This window comes from Varanus komodoensis, unplaced genomic scaffold (genome assembly GCF_004798865.1).
Source record: "Varanus komodoensis strain SLA01 unplaced genomic scaffold, ASM479886v1 scaffold44_3, whole genome shotgun sequence".
NCBI lineage: Eukaryota > Metazoa > Chordata > Lepidosauria > Squamata > Varanidae > Varanus > Varanus komodoensis.
This window is the reverse complement of record NW_025336010.1, coordinates 4,895,656-4,922,461: the sequence shown is the minus strand read 5'-3', so window position 1 is coordinate 4,922,461 and position 26,806 is coordinate 4,895,656. Positions and strand designations below refer to the sequence as shown.

Genomic DNA, 26,806 nt, shown 5'->3' with positions numbered 1-26,806 from the left:
ATTTTGGATAATAGTGCCCATGACTGTTGTGCATGGATCATGCTGGATGGGGCTGATGGGAATTGAATTCCAAATGAAACAGAGTGCACCGGCTTGTTGGGGAAGGCTAGTTTCACTGTGCCTAGTCTAGGAAAGAAGACATGCCATCAGTAAAGAAAAATAAAAGGTCTGTTTTTCTTTCTTCTTTTTATAAGTGAATGGCCCTGTTTGCATTTCTGGACTCTGCATATTGACAAGCAGTCTGACTGAAGCCTCTACAGGCCTGCAATATGCAAAGAATTCAGACTGCTTTATTCACATCAACTGCTGGAGCTTTCTAAGCTATTGGAGTGAATAGATGTTGAATCAGAGCCCCCATTCTGAAGCCAGTATCAGGAAAGTGAGAGACTTCACAAATTCTGTCACTGTCAGTAATCTCAAATTATGTAACTGACATTTACAGTAAACATTTTTAACTCATCCATGGTATATACTCTTGTTTTTGAGCTGGATGGGGCTAATATATACATCTTTAAAGTTGCAATCCTAAAGTACAAAGATTCCTTCAATGTGCAAACCTATACATGTCAACTCAGGAGTAAATTCAACAGGGCTTGCTCACTTCGAACTATGCACCACTGGAAACAAAGGGACTTTCTTTCGAGTAAACTTGTGCAGGAGTACACTGTGAAGATACCTTTGGCTATTAGTGCCCCTCCTGGGTCAGGTTGGGTGCAGTTTCTTGAGCAATAATGCAAATCACACTTAAGGGATGCCAGTTGGATCTCTTAAAATACACAAAGTTGTGTTCTGCTATGCATATATGAATGTCATAAGTACCTTCGAGGAACCATAATGCACTGTAGGTGACTTGTGTTGATTCCGAGACACCACACCCGTGGTGGGAGGTGGAGAGCCTGGCATTATGAGCACACCCTTTCAGGTCAACTGGCGAGGTCCCTAAGACCAAGGCAGTGCAAAGCACAGGTGTGAGGAAGGAAGCGCAACTCACAGCGGGACTCACTTTGAAGTCAGCCTGTACAGGCTGCAACCCTGTGCACAAATATGCTGCAGAGCACCCCACTGAACTTGGTGAGGCTTAGTTCTGGGGAAATGTGTGCGAGGTATAGGGATGCACCTAACAGCATTTGGGAATGAAAGCCAACAGTAAGGTTTGTAAATATACAAATTCATGTCCATAATTACACCAAATGAGCCACAACAGGACACGCAACAGGACACCAATCAGTCAAGCTAGAAGCATTGATCAATTATCCCATAAAGGCCCTTGCCCACAACACAGAGGACTCCAAAAGACAAGTTACAATGCCACAAATTGCACTGATCGGTCACTTCAGGTCCCCGTCGTTCTCTCCCTGAATGGATTTTTTGATGCGAAGCAACATGGTTGTCAGCCATTGGTCCAAGCGGGATATTGAATCAAATTCTTTAACCTAGCCATAGGTTTGAACAGGTTAGGAAATAAAGTATAACTGCAGCATTTTTATTTTACTTTCATCTATTAAATTTAAACAACCTACAAGGAAAATAAGATTAACACTCCTGTGATCTCTAAGCTGCAACAAAATCAGAGACAGAGAATGGAAACCAACTCTTCCTGCTGCTAGATGACATATTCCTGGAAAAGTGGAGAAAACCACCAAAAGAAATGGGATATAAAAAATGTTTTCCCCAGAGATGTTAGTGAAATTTGGAAATTTTCCCTAATTTTTCTGGAGCCTCCATGCCTCTAGCTACCCACCCCTAAGAACAGCTTTGGAAAATCTAAGGGTCAAGGAAAATAGAAAGCACACCTGAAACACGCTTCTCTGCAAGTCTTTAAGCATTTGCTTGGCAGCGACCAGGAAACCCATGCAAAGTCTGGTGGTGTGTACTTCTCTGCCTGGCACAGAAAACACATGGGCCGCCACAGTGCTCTGTGCCACACTAGGCTAGTAAATATTTTGACAGGCTAGTCATCTTTGTGGGCTTATTTACAAGGCTGCTTCCCCGTGGAAGGGTAATTGTGCAATTTCTCACAGAGAAAATTGTTCTCTGCAATCTTCCACATGATCTGAAAGAGATCTTATTCCTCGCTGTTGCCCACAGAATGCAAAAAAAATGTACAAGCTAACCTTCCTCTGAAACTTGCACATCTCCCCACTTTTTTCTTCTCTTCTTTAAATCTCTCTCTCTCTCTTTCTCTCTCCCTCTCTCTCTCTCACACACACACACCTGTTTAATATGAGGTTTTAAATTTTGTATTGTGAACTTATACTGATGTCTTAGGTTTTTAATACAATGCATCTTTTTTTTAAATGAGCTTTGTGAACTGCCCAGAGAGCTTTGGCAATTGAGCAGTACAGAAATGAAATAAGTAAGTAAAATAAGAGGAGGCTAGGAAAGAATATATCATCCCATAAAAGACTGTATCTGTGCAAAGACAATTGCCCCTGGCAAGGAGATGCACTAGCCCGTATGTGACCTGCACGTCTCAAACAGACCTTGCCCAATAGGGGTGCTGCACAGGAGCTGCTTGGCACACCAGCCCAGCAGCAGCAACAATTCATGCTATTAAATAGGTAACACTGGGCAGATCAGATCCCAGAATAACAGGTCCCATTGAGATCAGCAGGGCAAAGCAGTCACAACTGCCCTTCAGTCCCTGTGACTTCAATTCCATAACCATTTATCAGCAGTAACTGTTACTGAATCTAATGGGATTTACTTCTGATTAGATAAGGACCAGCTTGGGCTGTTAATTTGGATCTGACTCAAATGTATGCCAATTATGCTGGCTGTATTATCAGGTATTTTTATTAAATTGTCATACTGCCCAATAGCCAAAGCTCTCTGGGCAGTTCACAAAACCACACAGCAAACCTTACAACATAATAACACAATAGAACATAATATATAAACCTCATGTTTAAAATAGAATTAAAGCAAAGTAACCCCTCCCCACAAACACATACAAATAAATTGCTGATGGATCTGGAAAGTGATCTGAGAAAGAATCTAGACCAATACAATCTACAGAAGTAAAACAGAGGTTTACCTACCGCTTCAGTGTATGCTTCACAGTTTTGCTCCTCATGAGCCTCCAATAATTTCTAACAGAATGACACAAAGAGTTAATCAGCAGAAATAACCAATTTCCTATTGTTCCCAAGGAGGATGGGCGTGTTAAGTTTTTTTTTCTGTGTCCTATGAAACTGAAAAGGGCCTTTTGCTACTTGAAACAAGAAAAAAATAAATAAAATGAGCATGGGCTATTTGAGAGCAAATGTAATCCTTCTGCAACCATATCCTTCTGCAATATAGAAAGCTATTTGTTCCAGCTATCCTGGCCTACAAAAACCATTCTTTACCACGGACAGTGACCTCAGATGGGCAAGGATGCTGGAACGTGAGGTCAGTAAAGGAGGGCACTCCACGCTCCGCTGAAATTGCAAGAAGCAGCTCCAGGTGGATGGAAGAGGAAGGCAGTCGGACACCAAGGGAAAGACTGGACCGAGAAGCAGCCCAGCCACTGAAGCCTACAAACACTGCGGGGCCAGCCGTGTTCCTTGCAATCAGGAGTAGAGGCTGCAGCCCTTTGACAGATCCTTATTAGAATATCACAAGAGGATGTGTGGCAAGAATTTCTAAATTTTGCGCATGAAAGCATGAAGTTCCACTTACTTTCAAGAGCTTACACTCCCTTGAATCTGTGAATGCTGGGAACATTTCTTCATATTTCTCAAGAGCAAGCTGGAAAGAGAGCAGCAACTTTAAAATTTACTATTTAAGCAAGCAGATGCTATCTGATCAAAAACATTTCTTTGGAAAACTGCAGCTATAGTAACAACATGCCAGCAAAAACAAATTACAGGCAGTTCTTGGGTTACAAATGAATTCCATCCCTGACAAAATGGGAATGTGTCTGCAAGTCAAATGTGTAAGTCAGTCAGATCACATAGAGTCGGCGGGGGTTAGGAGTACAGGACCCTTGTGAAAGTGCAAAAACCATGAATAACTCTAGCCCCCCTGCAAACTCACCAGCACCTCCTCTTTGCAGTAAAGAAATACCAGAGAGATTTCCCTCTCCAGATGGGCAAGCCAGGAAGGCATGCTTCGGAGGATTCTCTCTCTCTCCCCACTTTTGCTTCCACTCTCTCTATGGTGATTACAATTTTCTGCAGTAATTTTAAAAAAATAATAGGCTTTATGGCAGTTTGTTGGCAAGTACAAGTTTTTTGTGACTCAGACATTAGTAACTCAGGGCTGCCTGTATGGTAAAGAGGCACCTCAACCTGTCATTGACTGAGAATTTGACCTCCAGGCTACAAACGTTGCAAATATGGCAGACCTTTTCATCGGTAAATCTTCTATGTGAAGAGACTTTGCCTGGGTTCAGACAAGACAACATCCCAAACTCAAGGATTGAGGGTGGGTTACCATTCTATCATGAGTGGTTGCTGAAATGTGGGTTCTCATGTTGTCTAAACCTAGCCAAGATAATAAACCACGATAAATAACCCACAGTTCACAACCTAACAACAAACTGGAAGTCTCTTCATGGGTTGTTCATGGCACAGCTGTGTTCAGGTAACACAAAAGCCCACTGTTCAGCAACAACCCATATTCAAAGCTGGAGTGTGGGTTGTTGTATTGTCTGACCCCAGTTTTTTTGGATCTGAAAATTCCCATTGTTGTGCCCTCAGGTCATATGAGCAAATGGACCACTTGGGGGATGTCCTAAATAACTTATGATAGAACCCTACTTTGCATGCAGAAGGTCCCAGTTTCAACCCTCAGCATCGCCACTTAAAAGGACCACATGGACACAAGTCATGGGAAAGGGCTTGGTTGGAGACCCTGACCACTGCTGCCTGTCAGAGTACACAATCCTGGATGAGATGGAAAACCTGTCTGCATTGGTCTAAATAAACTGTTTTATATCAAGTTTTGGTTTGCAAAATCCTTTGTAAAGATAGCAACTTTCTGCGCTCACTTGCATAGACATGTTCTGTGGACTTTTCTGACTGGGAAATGAGACAAAATTATAACGAATAAAATATAAGAGGTGTGAAAAAATCTTCTGTTCCTTCTGGCTGGATTATTTTTTAAGCAGGCACAAATTGCCTCCTGCCTACTCTTGTAAACATGAAAAATGCCAACTAAAATAAGCATGTGACACAACAACAGCCACTGGTCAGGCTTAAAGCGGACTTTTAAGGTGGGGGTGTGCCTGCACTCACGCAGCCCTCAAGGTGAAAGAGGTTCCACACCCTTGCGTTAGCCGCACATAACTGTGATCAGCTCCGAAGAACACGCAAAGCAGATGGCTAGATAGGATATTTTTCATTGCTCTATAGCTTCATGAAAACACAGGCAAGCACAGAAAGAGTATTCTGGTTTGGGAGGCGGGACTCATATGGAGATAATTTGTTTTCTGTAAGAACAGATGGTATCAGTGCTGTAATATTCCTGAACAGGTTTTGTGTATTCTTCAAATCCCATGCAAACTAGGGTGTACTGACCAACTACTGTGCACTGTGGCTTGCACTAACCTTGGCATTCAGTTCATCAACTATGAAGTGGCACAGGGCTGCCTTAAAGAAATAATCCTTTGCACTGTGCTTGAGCAATGGATTATCCATAGTACTTGTTCCAACCTAAGGAGAGAAAAATTACACACAGTCTGATAAAGACAGTGAAAAGCAGAATGCAAAGTACAGTATTATTCCAGTTGTTTCCTGGTGCTTTTCCATCCTGGTATTTGAAACTCAAGCATTTCAGTAAGAAAAGACCTGCCATTCAAACCTTTGAACCCTCATTTTTGCCATTAATGTCTCCACTATTTCTTTGTTCTTAAAATATGATTTCATTTTTATAACTTATTTTACTACCACCAATAGAACCCTATTTACTCATATCCTGAGTCTCCTTCACAGCCTTGCTTGGCCAAATAATGCAATCAAAATCAATAGTTAGGTCTTGACTAAATATTGAGCCTGATCTAAAAGTGTCTGAAAATCAGGTCAGAGATCCTAGTGGTGGAAAGATGTAGAAACTGACAGATATTTAGTAGCAGCAGAAGACTTGGTCCACATCTGTCAGCAAAACTGTTCATACGCTCTTTTCCACTGCCTGACTCTGGGGAAAGTTAGAGAGAGAATTTCGCTGCCAGTTTGTAAACCAATATGACCCTTAATGATTGGGATCTACAGTGCAATATGGAGTGCTCTTACTCGTCTGTCCAAGGGTGGAGCAGGGAGAGATTTACAGAAGCTTCTACTCTTAAGAAAAAGCCCAAAAAGTCCAACTCTTGATGCTCAAGTCAGTTCCCTGACTGCATGACCTGACAGCTCTCTGTGGATTCATTTAGCTGAAGGTGCTGTTGTGTCATACTGGGTTCCTAAGGGCATCTCTAACTGCTGTGGTTTGCTGTGTCATGCAAACCCTACATTGCAGGTTGTTTGAGGGGGCATGCAACCTCAAATAACCTTAAAACCAAACAAGCTGCCCACTGCTTGCATATGCAAAATGGTGGCTAGCACATTCTGCTAAGCTTTGCAGGGGGGCTTAGATATACCTGTGAACTGGCCAGGAGATGTTGTCACATGCTAGTGAGATTTCCCTATTACCCTTGCTGTTTCATGCTACTTAAGCTGTTGTTGGTTGACTTGAGGGTTACTGCCCACCCCAAACAAGCCATGCCACCTGAGTTTGAACAAGACGAAAAGCCATGCCAGCAAGGGTAATCAGAGAAATCCACTCAGAGCACAGGTGGCAGCAGAACCAGCCCAGCATGAGGGTCCTTTTCACCCTTCCAGCAGCTCATCTCTTCTACATGCCCTAAATCAATTCAGGGTAACTCATTTTCTAGGCTGCCCCTCTGATCCAGTTTCCATGGCAGACAGGGAAGGTTACACCAAGAGTTAGGAGGTATTCAGTGGCCACCCATCCAGCTGAGTCCCTATTGGGAAGGAAGGGGGTACTCTAACAACTTTTTAATATACCTGGAAACCAAAGGATACCCCAGAGACTGCTGATGCCTCCCTCTTCAATGGGCGGTGCTGATCTGGCTACATGTGGATAATTTGACATGTCTGTACATGTGTTGCTTACAGAAGTAAACCAGGATGTTGTGCACTTACCTGCTCAAAGATTTCAATCGCCTTTGGATATTGCTCTAACTGAGCAGCATATCCAGCTACTTTCAGCAAACATTTGTTAGCGGAACTAGAAACAAAAGGTATAATTAGTTGAATAACACAGGAACAGAGGTTCTTGTTTAAAAAAAATAAAAGTGTACCAATGCATGGCAGGATTCCTTGGAAAGAACCTAAGCTACCCAAGAAATCATCACTCTATTGACATGCAAACAGATGGAATGCTGGCATTTGGCCATCTCCATATATTTTTATTTACATGCTACATTTAGGCCATTTTCAGCTATCTTATGCATGTGCCCTTCCTTCTGGTATAGAAACTGACAGATAGACAAGTGAAATGCCAACCCAACATTAATGTAGGATTTGGGCATTCTATTACTCCTTACAAGAGGGAAAGAGGAAATTCTATTTCATGATGAGCAAAGGGGAAAAAAAAGAATTCCACTTTTTCATGGAAAAAGTGATTCATACTTTCATACTTTGATTCATACTTTCAACATCCAGAAATCAGCTCTTTAATGAAAACTTGCCTGTTGGATTCTTCCCCTTTGTAATAATCTGCAGCTTGTTCATAATGGGCAATGGCCTAAAGAGGAAGAAATTGAATCATTTCTCTTTCAACATGAACATTTTCAGAATGAGCATTTTGGGGACAGACTGCGCAGATTAAGTTTACAATTTGTCAGCTTCCACAGCTAAATAGAAAGTGCAAGATTCCCATCATTTAAGCTAAACTTTTCACATGTAATTTTCTTGCATGAATATTATGTATATCCATTTTATTCATTACATTTTATTGGGCACACATACCATTCATTCTATAAACTAATACTCTGAACCCAAATAGACCCTTTAATTCACAGAAGAATTTTGATCTGACTGAGAGTCCCATTACAAGAAGCTGGGAGGCAAATTTGCCAATTTCCTCCCCCTTTCTCACCTCCCATGCTATTCTGGAGGGTCCTCCAGTTGTCTAAGGTCATCGTTAGGACACAGAATGAGCTACGGGGGGACTGCCAAAAATTGCCCTCTGCACATTCCATCAGTGGGTGTCAGTAGTGCCCTTTTCTTTCCCAATGTTTTCATTCTAAAGCAGATGCACTTCACGTACAGCCTGCCTCAGACAGTAATTCTTCCTCCCTCAATTCTAAAAATCTGTGGAATAAGCGCACCCCGAATTAGAGCAAACTTCTGTTTTCAATAAATAAGCAGACAACTGAACACAGCAGTCTTATAGCACAATCCTATACACATCTGTTCAGAAGTTAAACTCAACGGCTTCCTTTCAGTAAAATCCCAGGCATATTGACTGCTACAGTTCTTTAGCCACTTCTCTGAGAAATAAGTCCCACTGAGCTGAATGGCATTCCTTAATTTATAATATGCATTTAACACCTCATAAAACTGGTTCCTTTAGGACTAGCTTTTGCACCGCCATGGCTTTCTCATCTGGCAAAGGTTGTGCACACATGCAATTATTAAGTCTGAATTCATGGCAATGAATCCCAAAAGAGATTTAGACATGGTGGATATTGTAGTGAGAAGCATCAATTCAGTGTGCAGCAATGAGAAGAAAGCAAATTCCACACTAAGAAAAGGCCTGGGGGAAAAGAAAAGTAAAAAGTCAGTATCACAGCACCTCTACCTCTGGTAGTTGCTCTTGGAACATACAGTGGTACCTTGGCTCACGAATGCCTCAGTTCACAACCAAATCAGGTCGTGAACAAAAATTTCATAAAAATTTTTGTGGTATGAGAAATGTAAGACACAAAGTTACTTTTTAAGTCATTATGTTAGAAACTCATTGGTGTCAGTTTGGGAGAAGCTAAAGACTAAACTCTATACTAAGTTGCCGAGATGGCTCTCCCCTGTGGAAGCTCTTAAGTACCCAAATGCTTTGAATTTTAATAAGATTGTGAGATATGAGGATATTTTATATAATGACGGAAAACTGAAGCCGAATCAAGAATTACAGGAACATGGCATTGATCTCTCTTGGTGGCATAAGATTCAAATACAATCGAGATATACTAAAGATTATAGAATGTATGGTTTTTATAAGGAACTAATAGCATTTGATCAAATGATTTTAAAATCAGATGAAAAAATGATTAAAAGGTTGTATAACTTTCTTTTAGACAGGAAAATGGTAGATGAACAAGTTAAAGAGACTATGATAACATGGACACAAAACTTTGGATATAATATTGAGTTACAGAAATGGCAAAAGCTGTGGGAAAGAAATATTAAGATAACTCTAGCATCTTCATATAAAGAAAACCTTTATAAAATGTTTTATAGATGGTATCTATCACCAAATAGATTAGCAAAAATGTTTCCAAATATGTCGAATGGATGTTGGAAATGTAAACACAAACCTGGTACTTTTTATCATTTGTGGTGGACATGTGTTAAGGCAAAAAAATATTGGGTTAAAATACATAAGTGGCTTGAGGAAATGCTGCATAAACTGTTAACATTTAAACCTGAAGTCTTTCTGTTAGGTATTGTTCCTGATAATCTTGATAAACAAGCTATATATTTGACTATTACATATAACTACTGTGGCGAGGATTGCATTTGCTCAACATTGGAGAAGCGAAGAGCCACCTAATGAAGAGTTGATTCTAAAAAAGATCTTGGACTGCACGGAGATGGACAGATTGATTTTGTCTTTGAAGGAGAAGGAAGATATGTACTTTTCTCAAACTTGGAATATTTTTTATCATTGGTTAGAGAAATGGAATTATGTGTAGAATTCAATATAGTTCTTAAATGTAAAAAAAAAAAAAAAAAGAGCGTGATGTCGACCCAGTATATCCGATGTCCTGAATAACTGTTGTTTTTAGTTTTGGAGAAAATAATAAAATTTGTTTAAAAAAATTCATAAAAATTTTGACTCAGGTCGTGAACTCCACATTGGGTGGCGATTGCAATTGTGGCCATCTCCCCCCTACCCTGAGTGGGGAGATGCCCGTGATCATGCTGGGGACGGGGGGGTGGGATGGCTGAGATTGCGCCCATCTTTCCTGCATGAGTGCACCCGTGATTGCATCCGTCTTTCCTGCAGGAGCGCAACCATGATCTCAGCCATCTCCCCCCATCCCCAATACGATCGCGCCTGTCTCTCCTCCTCCCCAGTGTGCCCATGTTCACACCTGTCTCTCCCCCGCAGCACGCCCGTGATTGCGCCCGTCTCCCCCCCACATGCCGGAATGAGGGGTGTGTGCAGGGATGAGGGGTGCAATCGCGGTTGTGCTGGTGGGGAGAGATGGCTGTGCTTGTGCTCAGGGTGGTGGGGGTGGGGGAGATGGCCATGATCTTTCTTGTTCTTTGTCACTTTGCTTTACATTTTTCTGATTTAAAAAAAAATAGTTACAGAACGGATTAACGTTATTTACATTGTACCTTATGGGGACATTTAACTTGGCTCATGACCAATTTGGGTCATGACCAGAGTCCTGGAATGGACCAAGTTCGTGAACCAAGGTACCACTGTACTTATATTGCCTTTCTTCAAAGTGACTCCTGTCCAACCAAAACCATCAACTGGTTTTTCGGCGCCAGGTAAAGACCTTTTTATTTAAACATCATTTCAATTGTTAAAACATATGATCTGGCCAGGGCAACTTCTTCTTCCTTCTCTTTCTCCCCCTATATTTTTATTTTATACTGATAATTTTAATTTTATATTTGTAAATCAATGTATTTTTTGTATTTTTATATTTAATGGTAATTTATTATGTACTATTGTATTTCAATGTATTTTATCATGTTGTAAGCCGCCCCGAGGTTTCGGCAAGGGGCGGCATAGAAATGTTATAATAATAATAATAATAATAATAATAATAATAATAATAATAATACTTCTCTTCCCTGCCCCCAGGCATTATTTTGAAAAGGTGAAACTAGGTCTTATTCTGTGTGACTTATTTGTCTTGCATATGCACAAGTCCAATGCACCAGCCTTCCCCAAACTGGTGCCCTTTCCAGTACTTCAACCTCAAAGGAAGAAAATGCAGTCAAGCATTAGGTGGACTGACACAACTGCCCCAGGCAGGGGCAGCTGGGAAGCAGCATGCAGTGGTCTGATCAGAACACGACACAAATCTGTCCGCCCACTGCCCTCCAGATTCAGCAAATGACACTGACTGGAACATCAGCAGAAATAAGATGCTGCTGGTGGTCCAGTCAGCTTCTGTGCATGGAATGGGAAGAAGGGCACCATCTTTGTCTCAATCAACAAAATGGCTTGGGCTGGCCCTGGAAACTTTGCGGTGTTATCCAATGGCCCCACTCGACTTATTTTTTATTATTATTATTATTATTACTATTATTATTACTATTATTACTATTATTATTACATTTTATACTGCCCATAGCCAAAGCTCTCTAGGCAGTTGACAGCAATAATCATAGAATCATACACTTTATATTGTTAATTCGTTTTATATTTTTAATGTATTATATTTTAATGTTTTGTGAGCCGCCCCGAGGCTTCGGAAAATGGGGCGGCAAAGAAATTTTCTAAATAAATGAATACATAAATACATAAAGGTGGCAAATCATCGGTTAATGAAACCAAGATTTGCCACAGGACATGTTGAATTTGCAGTTTGAATATGCAACTCCCAACTGGCTTGCTCACTATAACATCTGAACACAGACATCTTGGATTAAGCATGGGTTAAGCAATCCAGAATTAACTAGAAACCAACTGTAGGTTGCTTAATCCATGACATCTCAAAGCAAGCTCAGATCAGGCTACATATTCCAAATGGTAATGGCACATACCCAGCACATGCCGTTATATACAAACTGGGACTAAGTGTGCATGCTCTGAAGTAAGCTCTATCATGTTCAATGGGGCCATAGGAAAGTGTGCCCCTTCAGCTAATTCTTTGTCACATACAGAAAGGGCTCAAACCACCGAAAAATCACTTACCTTTTCAATGTCTACTAGCTCGGACTCATAGATCTCGGCAATAGTAATGTGATGCTTGGCAGCAATAGTAAATCGGCCCTGGGAAGAGAAGACTTGGACTCAAGCATTTTCTTTTCAGCTCAGTGCAAACAACAAACACAAAGACAGTTGACTCAAAGAACAAACACCAATCTGCCAGGTCACAAACTGGAATCCCAACCTAGCTTACCATGTCTGTGTAAATATCGATGGCAGCATTTAAGCAGTTGATAGCCTCTGTATTGTATGCATTTGGGGAGGAAATAATGAATAAAATCAGCTCAGTCATCCAAACATTATCATTCCAGCTGTACAAGGAACTAGGTTGCTCTTATCAACACATTCTCAATTATTTTTCTGTTCAGATCAGCTCCAATATAGGATTGGATACCCTCTAACATAGGATAGGCAGACATCAAGTTTAGAAGATGGATTTTGCTTCTCGATTAGAGCACCAACTCAAACCAGGTACAAAAGAATGAAAAGAATTCTGGGTGTTAAGTGGTTGTTTGAGTACCAGAAGTGAATGGAGCCCACCATTCTTGTACATTAAAAAAATAACCATTCCTGGTTACTCCAGGCTTGCTTCACTTCAGTACTATAATTTAAGGCAGACAGGAGAGGAGTGGGAGTCAATTTGTTGATGCAATTGGAGTAAAAAATCCTTGCCAGTCTATTGCCAATCACCCAGAGATCTTCAAGAGGATCCAGGTTCACCTTCTGGCCACTCCAATAAGATACTATTGTTGCTATCCAGTAATCCCTTATGATAATAAATGTTATGACATCTTGCAAATACTCGCTTCTTTTCCATATACTTCAAGGAAGGGGACTGCTTGGCAAAGACAAAGGGACTGGCTACCTCCACTGCAGTGAATGCAGACACATGAAGGATTTTCACATTGGTGTTCCAGCACTCACACAATTTGCAGGAGAGCATTTCTGCACATAATTAGCCCATTCACACAAAAGTTAGTGTACTGAATATATGCACAGTGGGCTGTGGGGGCGAGCCTAAGGCTTGTGCATCCCTACCCAGTGCACTTCTAACATGAGCCATGACCTGCATTTAGAATACCTGACAGTGCATCCACACAAGTATACATTACTCGTGTGATCGATCCATTCCAAATAAGGGGCAGGCAGCCCCTGCAAATGGGGCCATCATACAAAGCCCGTTTTCATTACATTTTGGACCACAACTCCCATCAGCCCCAACCATCATGACCAATGGCTGCAGGTGATGGGAGTTGCAGACCAAAACATCTAGAAGGAACCAAATGGCCTATCATAATAATTGAGTAGCAATTTTACATTCAATGGCACCAAATCCATACACTTGCACCTTCACTTCTATCAAATAGATAAAAAGGTCTTCAAACAAAGATGAGCCAAATTGTCTTAAAAGGATGTGTTTAGCTTCAATTCATGCAGTTCAATTTTGTTTAAATTGACACAATTTTCCATTAACACGCTACTTAGATGTACTTTATTTAGCAGGGTTCAATTTAAGAAAAAAAACATTCACATTGATTTTCTTTTTCTTAGCCATACTGCAGGTAAAGTATTATTTTTCATTATTCTTCAAGGGAAGGCAGGATAACTTGGAAGGATCTGTGCTTCATTGTTCATATTAGCAAGATCCACATACAGTTAACATTTTAAACATAGCATTTGTCAGATGCATTCATATCCCACCATTGCCAACATAAGCAACTATGTGAATTGGCCCCAATCCTACAATTATTCCAAGATTCTTCAAGGAACTTTCAGGATTGATCCAAATCAACACATTCTTCTTGCAAAATTTTGACTTCCTTGGAGTTGCCTTGTTTTATAAAAATCTCAGTCATGCAATTGTTTGTACGGACACTTAGAAGAGAATATGCTACCCATGTGCCTTTCTTAACAACAGGAACCTGTTTAGATAGCCACACTATGCATAATGCATCATACCTTGTGGATCAGCCTTTTTGTAAGCATTCCCTGCATCTACAAAACAGGTTGCAGAATCATGTTTACTCTGTAGCTGCATGTGAAGCTTGGCCGCCTGACAAAATGCATTCCCTGCCGCTGGAAAAAAAATAAGTCACAACATTTCAGTCTACAGTGCAAAGTTATAAGCAACCACTTGGATGACAAAATGACAGGAAACTTTCCCATACACTCCAGATGTCTCACTTTGTACTTATGTATTTATTTATAGCCTGCCTTTTTCCTACAAAGGGCTCAAGGCAGCTTACATCATTCTCCTCCTCCATCTTATCCCCACAACAACAGCCCTGTGAGTCTATGACTGGCCCAAAGTCACCCAGTTGGCTCCATGGCTGAGCGGGGACTCGGACCCAGATCGTCTGAGTCCCAGTCCCATGCTCTTAACCACTACACCACACACTTTCAGGCGTTCACTGGCAAAGCTATTTTTGCTCTAAATTTGAAAGCCACAGATATTCCCAACGTAGAGCATAAATTGGTTTTTCACATTTTATTCATTCTGGATTTGTCATTTAAATGCTCTCCATATTAGTAATTATAAAAGTGATGATGTTCCAACATGCTCCATGGAAAAATACTTTTCACTGTCACCCGGAAATCACTTAAAATGACATTACTGCTCTAGCTAATACATACTGCCTGGGTTTGGAAGGAGGAACCTTGAGCTTTTAATTAACCCTACCTTGTTGTTTTGTCTAAACAAGGCATCTCAGTTCAACACTAAGTATGGTTAAATTTCATAAAAGGCAACTTCAAATCATGAATTTTTAAGTCAGATTGTTGAAGCTAACTGAAGTTAGAGGTAAATCATGGCCCCCTGTCCAGATAAAATAAGCCAGGTTAATTAAAAGCAGAAACAATCAATTCTGAATTCCTCCCAACCGCATGGGAAGAGGGTGCAGGGGGTGAATGCAGGAGCCCAGGAGGATGGTGGGCTCTGCCTAAAAGCAGCCTCTTCTTTATTTGTTTTACAACAGTTATAAACCACTCTATATCTTAAAAAAATAAATTCCTGAACATTCAACAATACAGAAAATACAATCAAAATGCAAAATGAAAACACTTAAACTCAGGTTACACTAATACATCATAGATGGTCATTCAAGAAGAGCTTGTTTAAATAAAACAGTATTTAGCAGTTCCTGAAAACAAAGGAACATCTGGCACCTGCCTGGCATCAACAAGTGGGGAGCTGCACAAAGAGGGGGCCTGCCCACTAACAACTCCACTGCAAGTGGACTCCAAATGGACTGCAGGTCCAGGAGAGCCACCGAGGTGTAATACCTCTTCTGATGACCTCAGTGTCCAGGCAGGCTGGGATGGGACAAGGCACACTCTCAGATCTCCACGTCCCAAATTGTTCAGGGGCTTATATACACTGGTAACAAAATCTTGGCCCAGAAACAAAGAGGCAGCTGGTGCAATTTCTACAGCAACAGTTACAGTCTGAATGGGACAGTGTTGGATAACTGCCAAGCCGCAGTATTGCGCACTGACTGGCATGCCCATGTTAAATTCAAGAGCATCGACCTTTATGTCAGACTTGCATTCTGCAGATTTCTCCACAATTTCTTCCAAGGAGAGGACACTCCACATGCTCCACACAGAGGGATGCTACTCCTGTAAGGTCCCTCCGACTACCTTCTCACAAAACTATTTGGACTGTTGCATGGTAGATGGGCATCATTTCCATGTCCCACTTTTGGAACTGTGTATACCGGCTGCCAACACCTTACACTTCAGCTGATCTGCCTTCTCCACACCTCCCCATTCCCTGCTCCAAAAAAATTTTGCGGGGTGTGCATATGTGCACACCTACTTTCCAACCTGGTCTGGGCACTTCTAGGTCAGCTTCCCTGCACTGGAAGAGAGCAGAATGACATGCCAGAACCAGTGCCTGACATAAGCCAGGCAGGCAGGCAGGCAGGCAGGCAGGCAAGGCTGCGGCCAGAAGGAAGCATCCAGCAAGCCTTCCTTTCAGAAAAGGGGCAACCTAGTCCAAGCTTGGAGACAGAATTTGAAGATCTGCTGGTGAAAATGCAGCACTGGCCATGGCTAGAACTGGGCATCAATGCCTCTGGCTCTCTCTAGCTGATCCATGCACAGGATGGCTCAGTTGGCACCACTGCTCTAAATCGCTGCTCTCTGACTGGACTGTGCAGCCCATTTTAGGAGATTAGATGAGGCTAGGGACTTAGGGGCACAGATTAGAGTCACCCCCCTCAGGGCATTGGACATTGCAAAGGCGCCAGGCCCTGACAGGTTATACCCAAGAGTACTGAGAGAGTTGGCAGGGGTTCTCTCACACCCGCTGGTCTCCATTTTTGAGGCCTCGTGGAGAACAGGTGAAGGTCCAGAGGACTGGAGGGTGGCATCAGTGGTCCCAATTTTCAAACAGGGTAGTAGAAGGGAAATGGGGAATTACAGACCTGTTAGCTTTACGTCCATTGTAGGAAAAACAATGGAAAGGCTCATAATAGAGAGAGATCTAGTGATGCTAGATAGGGAAGGGAGGCTGACAGACACATAACACAGCTTCCACAAAAACAGGTCCTGCCAGACAAACCTTGTGGAATTCTATGACAAGGTTTTGCGATGGCTAGATGGAGGGGATGCAGTGGATGTGGTTTACCTGGATTTCAGCAAGGCCTTTGACAAAGTGCCCCATGATATCCAGGTGGAGAAACTGAGGAGTTTTGGGATACACCAAAGCGCTGTCCGGTGGATTGGGGCATGGTTGACTGACCGAAAGCAAAAGGTAACCATTAGTGGGGAATCATCGGAATGGCAGCCAGTGACAAGCGGGGTCCCCCAGAGCTCCATCCTGGGGCCGATCCTGTTTAATCTTTTCATTAATAACATGGAAGAAGGGGTGAACAGTCTTCTGATCAAATTTGCAGACGACACTAAAACTGGAGCAGTGGCCACAACTGAGGAGCAGGTACTCCAGATCCAAAAGGATCTGGACAGACTATGGAAGTGGGCAGGAGACAACAGGATGGCATTCAATGCGATAAGTGCAAGGTCTTGTACTTGGGGCATAGGAATAGGTGTCATAAGTACAGGTTAGGTGACAAATGGCTGGAGAGCAGCACTTGTGAAAGGGACCTCGGGGTGCTGGTTGACTGCAGGCTTCACATGAGTCAGCAGTGTGATGCGGTGGTCAAGAGGGCGAACGCCACCCTTGGTTGCATAGCCAGAAGTGTGGCTTCTAGATCGAGAGAGGTATTACTACCACTCTATATGACGCTGGTGCACCCGCAACTGGAGTATTGTGCTCAGTTTTGGGCCCCTCATTACAGAAAGGATATAGCCAGGTTGGAGTCAGTGCAGCGTAGGGCCACAAGGTTGGTGGCCAGTTTGCAGGGGAAGAGGTATGAGGCGAGACTGAGGGAACTGGGTCTCTTCAGCCTGGAGAAGAGGAGACTCAGAGGGGATATGTTGGCGACATACAGGTATGTGAGGGGATGTCACATAGAGATGGGTAGAGACCTGTTCTCCCCTGCAGAGGAAGGCAGGATGCGCTCCAGCGGAGCAAAGCTCAGGGAGCCAAGATTCCATTTGGATGCCAGGAAGCACTTCCTGACAGTCAGGACCCCGAGGGTGTGGAATGGGCTTCCACGAGAGGTCGTTGAGGCCCCATCGATGCGGGTGTTCAAGATAGGCTGGATGTACACATGGTGGGCATGTTGTGAGCGGAGCCAGCTGGTGCCGGAGGTCAGACTAGATGGCCCGGGAGACCCCTTCTGACTCGCTCTGCTTCTATGTTCCTATATCCCAAGTCAACTGCAGCCCAGCCAGCTCACTGGGGCTGGAGAAGGCTGCCCTGAGAGTTTCTTTAAAAGTAATTCATCCTGAAATAATCAGTCCTTTACTCATATAATCAAGAGCTGAAAGTGAGGCAAAGAGCTCCTCTTAAGGACACTTGAGTCACCTCAATTTCATCTTGGGATGATGCACTGAGTCATCCACAAAGAGCAAAGACATTTTCCAGACTCTGGAGCATACAGAGATGAGTGCATTTTAACATTCAAGGCAAGCAACCATGACGTGGGTTACTGAATGAAGAGTCGTGGCTATATACACCAGCCTGTAATTGCTTTGGTGCATAATTGAGGAGTGTGGATGCAGGACAAAGACTCTGAGTGAGTAACTCCAAATAATCTCTAATGGTATCAGAAAGTTTTATGGGACACCAAAACCAATGATCAAGTAAGAGAACATTACAGGATTGCAAATGTGCAATTTGTTGTTGGTTTTAGACAATGTACAATACGTATTGTTCTGTATTACAACTTGATCACTACACATTATAAAATGTTAGATAAAACCATTAAACAAAAGAAAGGCATTCAGGGATCCTCAAATAGTTATCCACCCTCTCCTACAAAACAGACAGAAATGTACATACGTACCACTCCAGTTTTTGGCAATCTTGAACATATTTGCAGCTCTAGTATACATTTCACATGCTTCTCCTACTCTCGTGTTTCCTCTAGGTAAAAGAGAAGGAAAACCTGAATGAGGAGGTTGCAGAACTTCCTAATCTGATGAAATAATCAAGCATGAAAATCTGTTGATAGGACCCACAAAAATAAGAAACAACATGCCGACCTGATTCCATATCAGTGGTTCACATTACACAAGCATGAGTACTTAGCTGTTATCTCTGCAGTGGATGCTGGGACTTGCACTGTAAATGCCTGAAAAAGCCCCAGAGACATTTGGGATTTTTACTCATAGGTCAGCTTCACAGGCACACTAGCCCACTACTGTCAGAGGAGGGGTCAGGTGACATGAAGGATGGGAAGAATGGATTTGGGAAGCATCCTAGAAGAGTGCCTTCAAAGCATTTGCCCAGCCAGAGAGACCTGTGGAAAGGGATTGCAAGGACATGGCTATTCCTCCATCTTCTCTGCCAAAAGTAGCTCTGTTCTCTTCTGACTTCTTGGCAGGGTCCTATAACTATAACTTGGAAGGGGCTACCCTCCATACCATGCCACATTCAGGGGCAGCAAATGGCTCCCCAGCCCCATGAGAACAGCTGTGTTCAGAACAGGGTATGGACACCAACCAGCTTTCCTCTGAGTTGGCACAGCTTAAGAAGCCTACCTAGCAATTCCAGACTATTGTCAAATATGCTGCTGGCTTGGCTTCATAACTAGCTACCACACTGAGCTGTCCATGGTCCTGAGCATCAGCAGCCTTTCCTGAATCCTGCAGTGTTTGGCAGGAAAACCCCTTACTGTTCTCCAGATGTTTTGGAATTCAATTCACATCAGCCCCTAACAGCCTGGCTACAGGTAATGAATACTGGGCATTGTAGTCCAAAGCATATGGAAAGCACCAGGTTGGAGCACATTACCTTAGGGCTCCAACCTACAACAGGATATCTCCCAGACCACCAAGATTACGGGACAACTTTGCTCCGCATCTCGCTTCTTGATGACATGTCTGAATGGAGCCATGTTGGGAAACGAACAGCAATCTTCCCAAGAAGGCTGTCCTGAATGTATGATAGAAATAAGATTGGGAGTGTAGGCAATGTCACACTGTAGACTGCATTCTTAATTTATAGATTACCCAATATCAGAAGTTCCTTGGGCAACTAAGATTTAAAAAAAAAAGTTTAAATACTTACAATTAAAATAAAAAGACCATGAAACACAAAAAATCAAACACAGCTAAATAGTAAAGAAAGACCACTGATATAACAGAAGAGCAAAGGAAGACAACACCACAACATTAAATACATTAAACAATATAAAGTAAAGGAGTCCACAGAGCAACAACAGTATAAACCATCTCATAAATTAAAAGTCCTGAAGAAATGTAAAAAATAAAAGACTATTTGCTGAGCAACAGAAGACATTAAAGCAGATTTCAGGCAGATCTCTCTGGAGAGAGATTCCACAGATTGGGGGGTGGGGGGTGTTGTTGAAAAGTGCCTTTCTGACATTGGCAACCACCATACCTCATTTGGTGGGGGAATTTAGAGAAGGGCTTTGGGTACTGCCCAGGTGGGAAGACGCAGTCTTCAGCTGCCATGCAAGGAAAAGCTTTAAAGATTAAAACCAACACTTTAAACTTGGTTTGGAAATGGATCAGGAGCCTGTGAAAATGATAAAACACTAGCAGAATCTGTTCATAACACCCAGTTCTAGTTAGCATCTTTGCTGCTATACCCGCTATTCTGTACCCACTATTTAGGCCCTTTTCAAAGAGAACATTATGTACAACACATTGCAGATCATGTAGCAAGGCAACCTCTGCTCAGGGAGGGATGCAGGAGGTGAACCAGTCCAAGCTAACAGAAGGCTCTCCAAGCCAGAGATCACATGGATCTCCAGTGAGAAGGATGGATCAGCGGGTGCCCCCAGTCTATGAAACTGGTCTTTTAGGAGGTGTGCAATCCCATCCAGAACATGTTGACCACAACTCACCTAGGCAGACAAACTACCCAGTAACTCTGCTTTCATCTTGTGTGAACTAAGCTCAAATTTACTGGTCCTCATCCATCTATTGCAATAGATAGGTACGGATTACTGTTCCACCCAAGTCCATGAAAAAGGGAAATAGAGCTGGTAGTCATCTGTATAGTGATGTTATCTAAAACTCTGGATTACTCACTCAGCAGTTTCATGTAGGTGTTAAAAAGCATAGCAGAAAAGACAGAACCACTGGCTTCACTGGGCATCAAAATAACAATGTCAGCTCTAAAGCTTGGCGTAGTTTCTATCCCCTATTCTGAAGGCACATTAAAAGAATGATTCTTTTGATCTGATGGTTCAAAAACCTCCCCACATCCAGTTCTGGCATGTCCTAGGATCCTTCCTTTCAGCCCTTACCACCAGTGAAGCACTGTTTGCAGAGCAGCCACAGTGACAGTCCAGGTAGGACCTCAGCGGGTGGACCTCCCTCTCCATTAGCAGAGGTGGACGTCCTCATGATCCTAGGATCCTTGTGACACCATCCCAGAGACCATAGGAATGGATCCTCATAGTATTCTCCAGTTACCTGTAAAATATACCTTCCCTAAACAGTGCAAGTTGGTTGACAACCTCTTCATAGAAGGAACAATTAACACAGCCAAATGTTGGAGCCTTGGAGCAAAACCCCAAGAGTCCCAGGACATGGTCCAAAGGCATGAGGCGGCCACCTCGCTGAAGCCAGTGTGGGTCAGGTCAGTGCTTGAAGAAAGACCATCTGGGAATGTGCAATGATAGCCATTGAGCTAGGGGCAGTAGGGGCCACAAACAGGATGGGGGTCCTCCATCCATTGTCCACCCCCGCATTACATACACAAATGGGTTATAAAATAAACATTTCAGAGGAGACAGTCCCCAAGCAGCTGAATTAATTCTACAGAACTAAATTAGTTTTATACTGATTCAGAAGGGGGGGAAAGAAAATCCTCTCCTGCTTTCCAGTTCATCTATTGAGGAAACACGGGCAGGGATTTATTATGATGAATCCCATTGATCCTGTGCTATCTTATCCAAAATGGCTCAAAGAGGCTTAGGAAAAAAAACACAACATTCTTCTTAAAAAGTATAATCATGAATGCTCAAATTAGCAAAGTCTACCATAAAATGGCCATGGCTCTGAAGCAGAGCATTAAGATACCCAGCACTTCTCTGCCATTTTTTTCTTTTTCTTTTCTAAACAAGAAGCATTGTTCGGGTTATGAAACAACTGGAGGCTTGTACTAGGTGGATTATTTTATGAAAAGGATCACAGAAAAAGCCATTCTGTATTCTTTCCCACTCACTTCTACAAATGTCGACAGCCAGGAAATCTCTTGGGCAGAGACAACCAAGGTCCACACAATAAAAAGATTTACGAATCAAAACCAGTACTGTGAATTGAGACCAGAAACAGTGCAACGCCTGCCAGCATTTGCCAGTCTTCCCAACCCAGCACACTCCAACCATGTTGGACTACAAGTCCCATCATTCTGGCTGGACTGGTGGGAGTCATAGTCTAACACATCTACATCATGCCAGGTTGAGGAAGGATGGCACATGATTTCACCTCCCTGCTCCTAAGTGCACTCCCGCATCCTGAATACCAGTTGGCACTGCCAAGCCATTCTCAGGGCAGGCCTACACAAAGCATACCTCAAGCAGTCTACCCTGAGGTTCCCAAGCACACTTGTGAGCTGCCAGAGCTTCCCACCTAAGAGATGCCTGCTGGATCTAGTGGAAGTGGCTCCCATGGCGGAGAAAATATGCCTCTGGGCAACTCCACCAATGACTCCCTGAACGCAACAGCTGCTCCAGAGGCACTTCTGCTCCCACCCACTGCAGCTACAGCACTCAGCAGCCCCACCACTGGGATCACCAGCCACAATCCTGTCTCACCTGCACTTACCCTGGAGATTTTTGCCCTGTCTGCTCTCCACGGAACAGTAAACAGCCGCAAGCTGTGAGATGGGCTGGGGAGATTTAGTCCGGGAAAATACAGGTGGGAAAACCCAGTGCAATCTGAGGGGACTAAATCTTCTATAAAATGGCTTCCATGGTGGGCACAGCTAGGCACAAAAAAACCATTTCCCAAAAGGCAAGCAGCTGGGACTAAAGGAAAAGTAACCCTTCCAAGAAGCCAAATACAAAGGCAACAGTGGGGTGTGGTTTCCAAAACACAAACCCCCTCTTTTGAACCCAAAGAAAGACAGAATGAAGGTCAAGAAATTAAATAAAATCCAGAAGGCACAGGAAGCCTTGAGGGCAGCAAGAGGAGCCTTAGACCATACCAAAGACCCCATTCAAGGCTGGCTGCAACCCTGAGACTCGGTTTGTCCATTCCTCTAACTTACCTGGGCCTCACCCGCTCCACAAGCCAATGTGAACAGAAAGTCTAATGTCCATTACGTCAACACTGCCTGGATGCGACAGCAGCATCACACATGGACTGCTGACAGTGCCCAAGGTGCAAGTGGAAGAATTATGGAGCAGGTGATCACTGAGTGTACGGGATCAAAATACTTCCTCTATGCTAGACAATTGTTTCTAAAATGACTAGGCATGACCCTGCCAACATAAAAGGCATTTCTTTTTTATTTCAATGAGAATGTTAGCACACATTCTCATTGTGCATTCTGCTTTAAACTAAGCTGGCGCCTTTAATTTCACCACTCTTGACAAAATATTTAAATTGTTTTAAAGAAACATTAATTAAAAACCACAAATGAATTAATGCATCATGGCCAAAATGCATCTTAGAAGACAGGTACTGAAACTCAGGTCTATGGGCTCAAATCTGGCCATCCTGAGGGCCAGATTCCCCAGATGGCCATGCCCCCTTCCCCAGTAGTGTTCCTCATGGGGTCATGCCCCTTTCCCCTGCCCATACAGCATTCAGAGTTTAATATTACTTAGCAATTTGTATATTTACTGTAAGGGCTATAACAGTTTTGACAGATATGCCAGAATTAACTTTTGTATGTGGAAAAAGATTTCTCAGTGTCACACCAGAGGCATCTTTTATCCATAAAATTCACATTTTTTCCCTAAAGTGTAAGCTTTCATCAATTCCATCATACTAGCAAACCTGTTTTGACACCAGTGGAGGGCCTAATCTCTTTAAGAACAAAATCAGATCTACACCTGAATTAACAGATTAGTGGAATCAGTTACAGGATAGCTACTTAGCAGATAATCCAAAGACAATTTCTCTAACATTTTCCTCATGAAAAGTAGAGCTCTGATGCTAAAAGTTTCTGACCTTCAACAAACATGTTTTATGTGGGTTTCTTTATCCTGCACCTGTGACTGACTGAAGGCTATATAGAAGTTTTAATAAATGTAAACAAACAAACAAACATTTCCTCCCTAGTCCTCAGGTCTCACAATCAATAGCTGAAGTGGTAAGCATCTGAATGGACTATTCCAGTTTAGGATGTACTTGCAGGCCCATGTATTTGGAAGCTCTTTTATGGAAAAAGAAACCATACTCCTTCCCCTTGGCCTGAACCCTTTCTTGTGACCATCTGGTAGTTTTCTGACTTTAGCATGTTCCACCACTACCACCATTCTAAAAGCCTGAATTGCCTTTTCTGAGAATCAGTTAATAGCAGAAGAGTTTTAAGGTAACATGTGGTAGTATTTTGGCTCTGTTCCTTTCACCTCCACCTCTCCCACCACTGGAATAGGGCCCCTGAAAGCTTCTCCAAAATGGAATTGAGTTCTCAAATGGAAAGAAGTGCACATCCTGTAAGACTGCATGCAGAAAACTAATATCCAGAGGGAAATTTAGAAGAACCCTTCTCCTTGACTTCTTGCTCTTGACATTGTTCTAAAACAGTAGCATTCAATCAAGCAGTCTAACATGATACAGTCCAGACACACGTAGACTGTCTCAGTTGCTGCTTATGAGAACTAGGGTGGGAAGGATAGAATAGAAAGAGCAACCAAAAAGAGCAACCATCCTCCTCTTCTCCCTGTGGAGTTTCTGTTAAGTGAGGCTGAGCTGTCCAGGGTTCAGCACATGGCAGTGGGAACAGGTATTTCAGTTTTTTCCACTTCATTGAATAGACTTCTTTTTTTATCCTGCCTTTTAGAGTGCTTATCCTCCCAAGGTAGCAATCAGTAAATAACAATAAAATAAAGAGTGCAAGCTTTTAAAATAATAAAATAACAATAATTTGAATAGTGAGAGCAGCAGTAAGCCAAACAGGCACAATAAACAGAACAGTTCTCCTTATGCACAGTGGAATCAAGTTGGTTCTAAAGGCCGATAATGAGGGAGACATGCATCTCTTGCTAGGGAAGGTATTCCATAGATTGGGCTGGGGGGAATCAGCCACAGAGAAGGTAATGCCCCAGTACCTACTAACCTAACAGTTCTTTTCGGCCACCCTGAAACCAAAGGGCCAGGCAGACATGCCTGCTTCTTCAAGTTGTCACATACAGAGATGTCCTGGCATATTTCAGAGAGTGACCTATTAGTCTGTTGCAGCAAATGTTTCATAACACTTTAATGAAGGGTTGGATAATTTCTGCAAGTCCAGAGACCAATTCCACACACATACAGTCTGGAACCCACCAGGGGCTGCCTCTTTCCCTGCCACAATTTTCTGCCAAAATTCTGGGAGATGCATGATTCTACTTCCTGCCAAGTCACATGCTCCTCATGTGCCCTGTTTTAAAGGACAATCTTCCCCTTTTTGCCACCACCAGAGCAATGCTGGTGGCAGGGAAACAAAAATGGCCAGAGGCTCCTGAATACAGCCCATGGGCCACATATTTCCCTCTCCCACCTTAACGAGTAACAGATTTATTGAGACATAGGCTTGCATGGCACAAAGCCTGCTTCACAATATAGAAAATGCTATTCTCAATTGGAAAAGAAAAAGGAAATGTACAAATGCCAAGAGATCCAGTAGATCTGTGGCATTTTCTTGGCAAGCAAAAAGGTAAAAACTAAGTGGCCCATTCATATCCATTTATTATTTGTAAGTCACTTTCTCTTACAGCTAGACCTGGCTATCCTAAAGGATTTTGTCAACCTTCCCCATTTTGGTGCTTTCCATACATTTTGAATGTCAACATCCATGTGCCCCAGCCAATATAGCCAGGGGCTAGGAATCCCAGGAGTTGTAATCCAAAACATATGGAAGACACCAGACCAGGAAAGGCTTCTTGGGCATTTAAGTCTTAGACATACACAATAAAAACTAACCCCACAGGCTTGGTTGTTGCGATTTTGTTGCCACACAGAGAAAGGAAGAGTCTCATGGACTTTTAAAGGCTGACATTTAAGGTTTTACAAGGGGTTTCCTCCCACATATATGCAGAGATATACCAGTCAGCTAGACTCCTGTGACAAAGTGTGTACCTGCTAGCCCCGTCAGTGCATGCTACAAGAAATCAAGGCCATCTTCCCACAACAGACAAAATATTGCAACCCTATAGACTCTTCCTGTAAACATCTGAGCTTTCCAATGAAGTGTCACAGACCTCCTGCACGGACTTCTAGCGTTTCTAGATAATGTATACAATAGTAATACTGTTACATTTCCCACCTGTACCATTCTCCCCCACCCCACCCCACCCCCTCTCGGTGTGCAAAGCAGCTTTACCCAAACTGGCACCCTCCAAGAAGGGCTGGACCATCCTCAGGATGCATGGGGCAATGGAAAAGGTAGTCCAAAACACCTGGAAGGTGCCAGTCTGAAGGAGGCTGATGCAGAGATAGCTGCAGCGGTCGGTGGAGACGTCTCTGCCCCTCAAGGACGGAAGCATGCCTCCGAGGTGGAAGCGGGCTAGGCAAAAGCCACAAGAAGCCGGCTGGGCGCCACAAGAGGCAAGCAGAAGCTGTGATTGCGGGAGAGATGCTGCCATCTGTTCTGTTATCGCAGAGCACAGCGAAGCACCTTCAGTCCCAGCACACACCGATCTCCTCTCCTCCCGCTACCCGCCACCCTACCCAGCCTGCCCGGCCCGCCTGGGCCCTACGACAAGTAGAGCAGGGCGGGGTCGCGCGGGACGCGCCCCGACCGGGACCGGGGCGGTGCGGAGGGCGAGGTGCCCCTCGAGGGCTCCAGCAGGCCCGGGGAGAAGGAGCCGTCGCTGCCGCTCTCTCCCGCGCTCGCTCACCCGAAGAGCCCCCTGAGGAAGGAATGCGAGGACTTGACCCGCTTCTCGGCCTCGGCCAGCAGCTGCGCGGCCTCCCGCTCCTTGTTGCCCGAAGCGGCGGCGTCCAT

General features: G+C 43.3%; 1 protein-coding gene across 1 annotated transcript; it reads right to left on the bottom strand.

The window, feature by feature from the left end:
• Nucleotides 1-996: 996 nt before the first annotated feature.
• NAPB (NSF attachment protein beta) lies at nucleotides 997-26,806 on the bottom strand. The gene is made up of 11 exons (XM_044444249.1): nucleotides 26,700-26,806; nucleotides 18,516-18,595; nucleotides 14,062-14,178; nucleotides 12,296-12,342; nucleotides 12,088-12,165; nucleotides 7,673-7,728; nucleotides 7,125-7,209; nucleotides 5,535-5,639; nucleotides 3,664-3,732; nucleotides 3,042-3,092; nucleotides 997-1,433 (listed from the first exon to the last, which is right to left on the bottom strand). Exons 1-11 carry the CDS (start codon nucleotides 26,804-26,806, stop codon nucleotides 1,329-1,331), a joined length of 900 nt encoding a protein of 299 aa, XP_044300184.1. The 3' UTR covers nucleotides 997-1,328.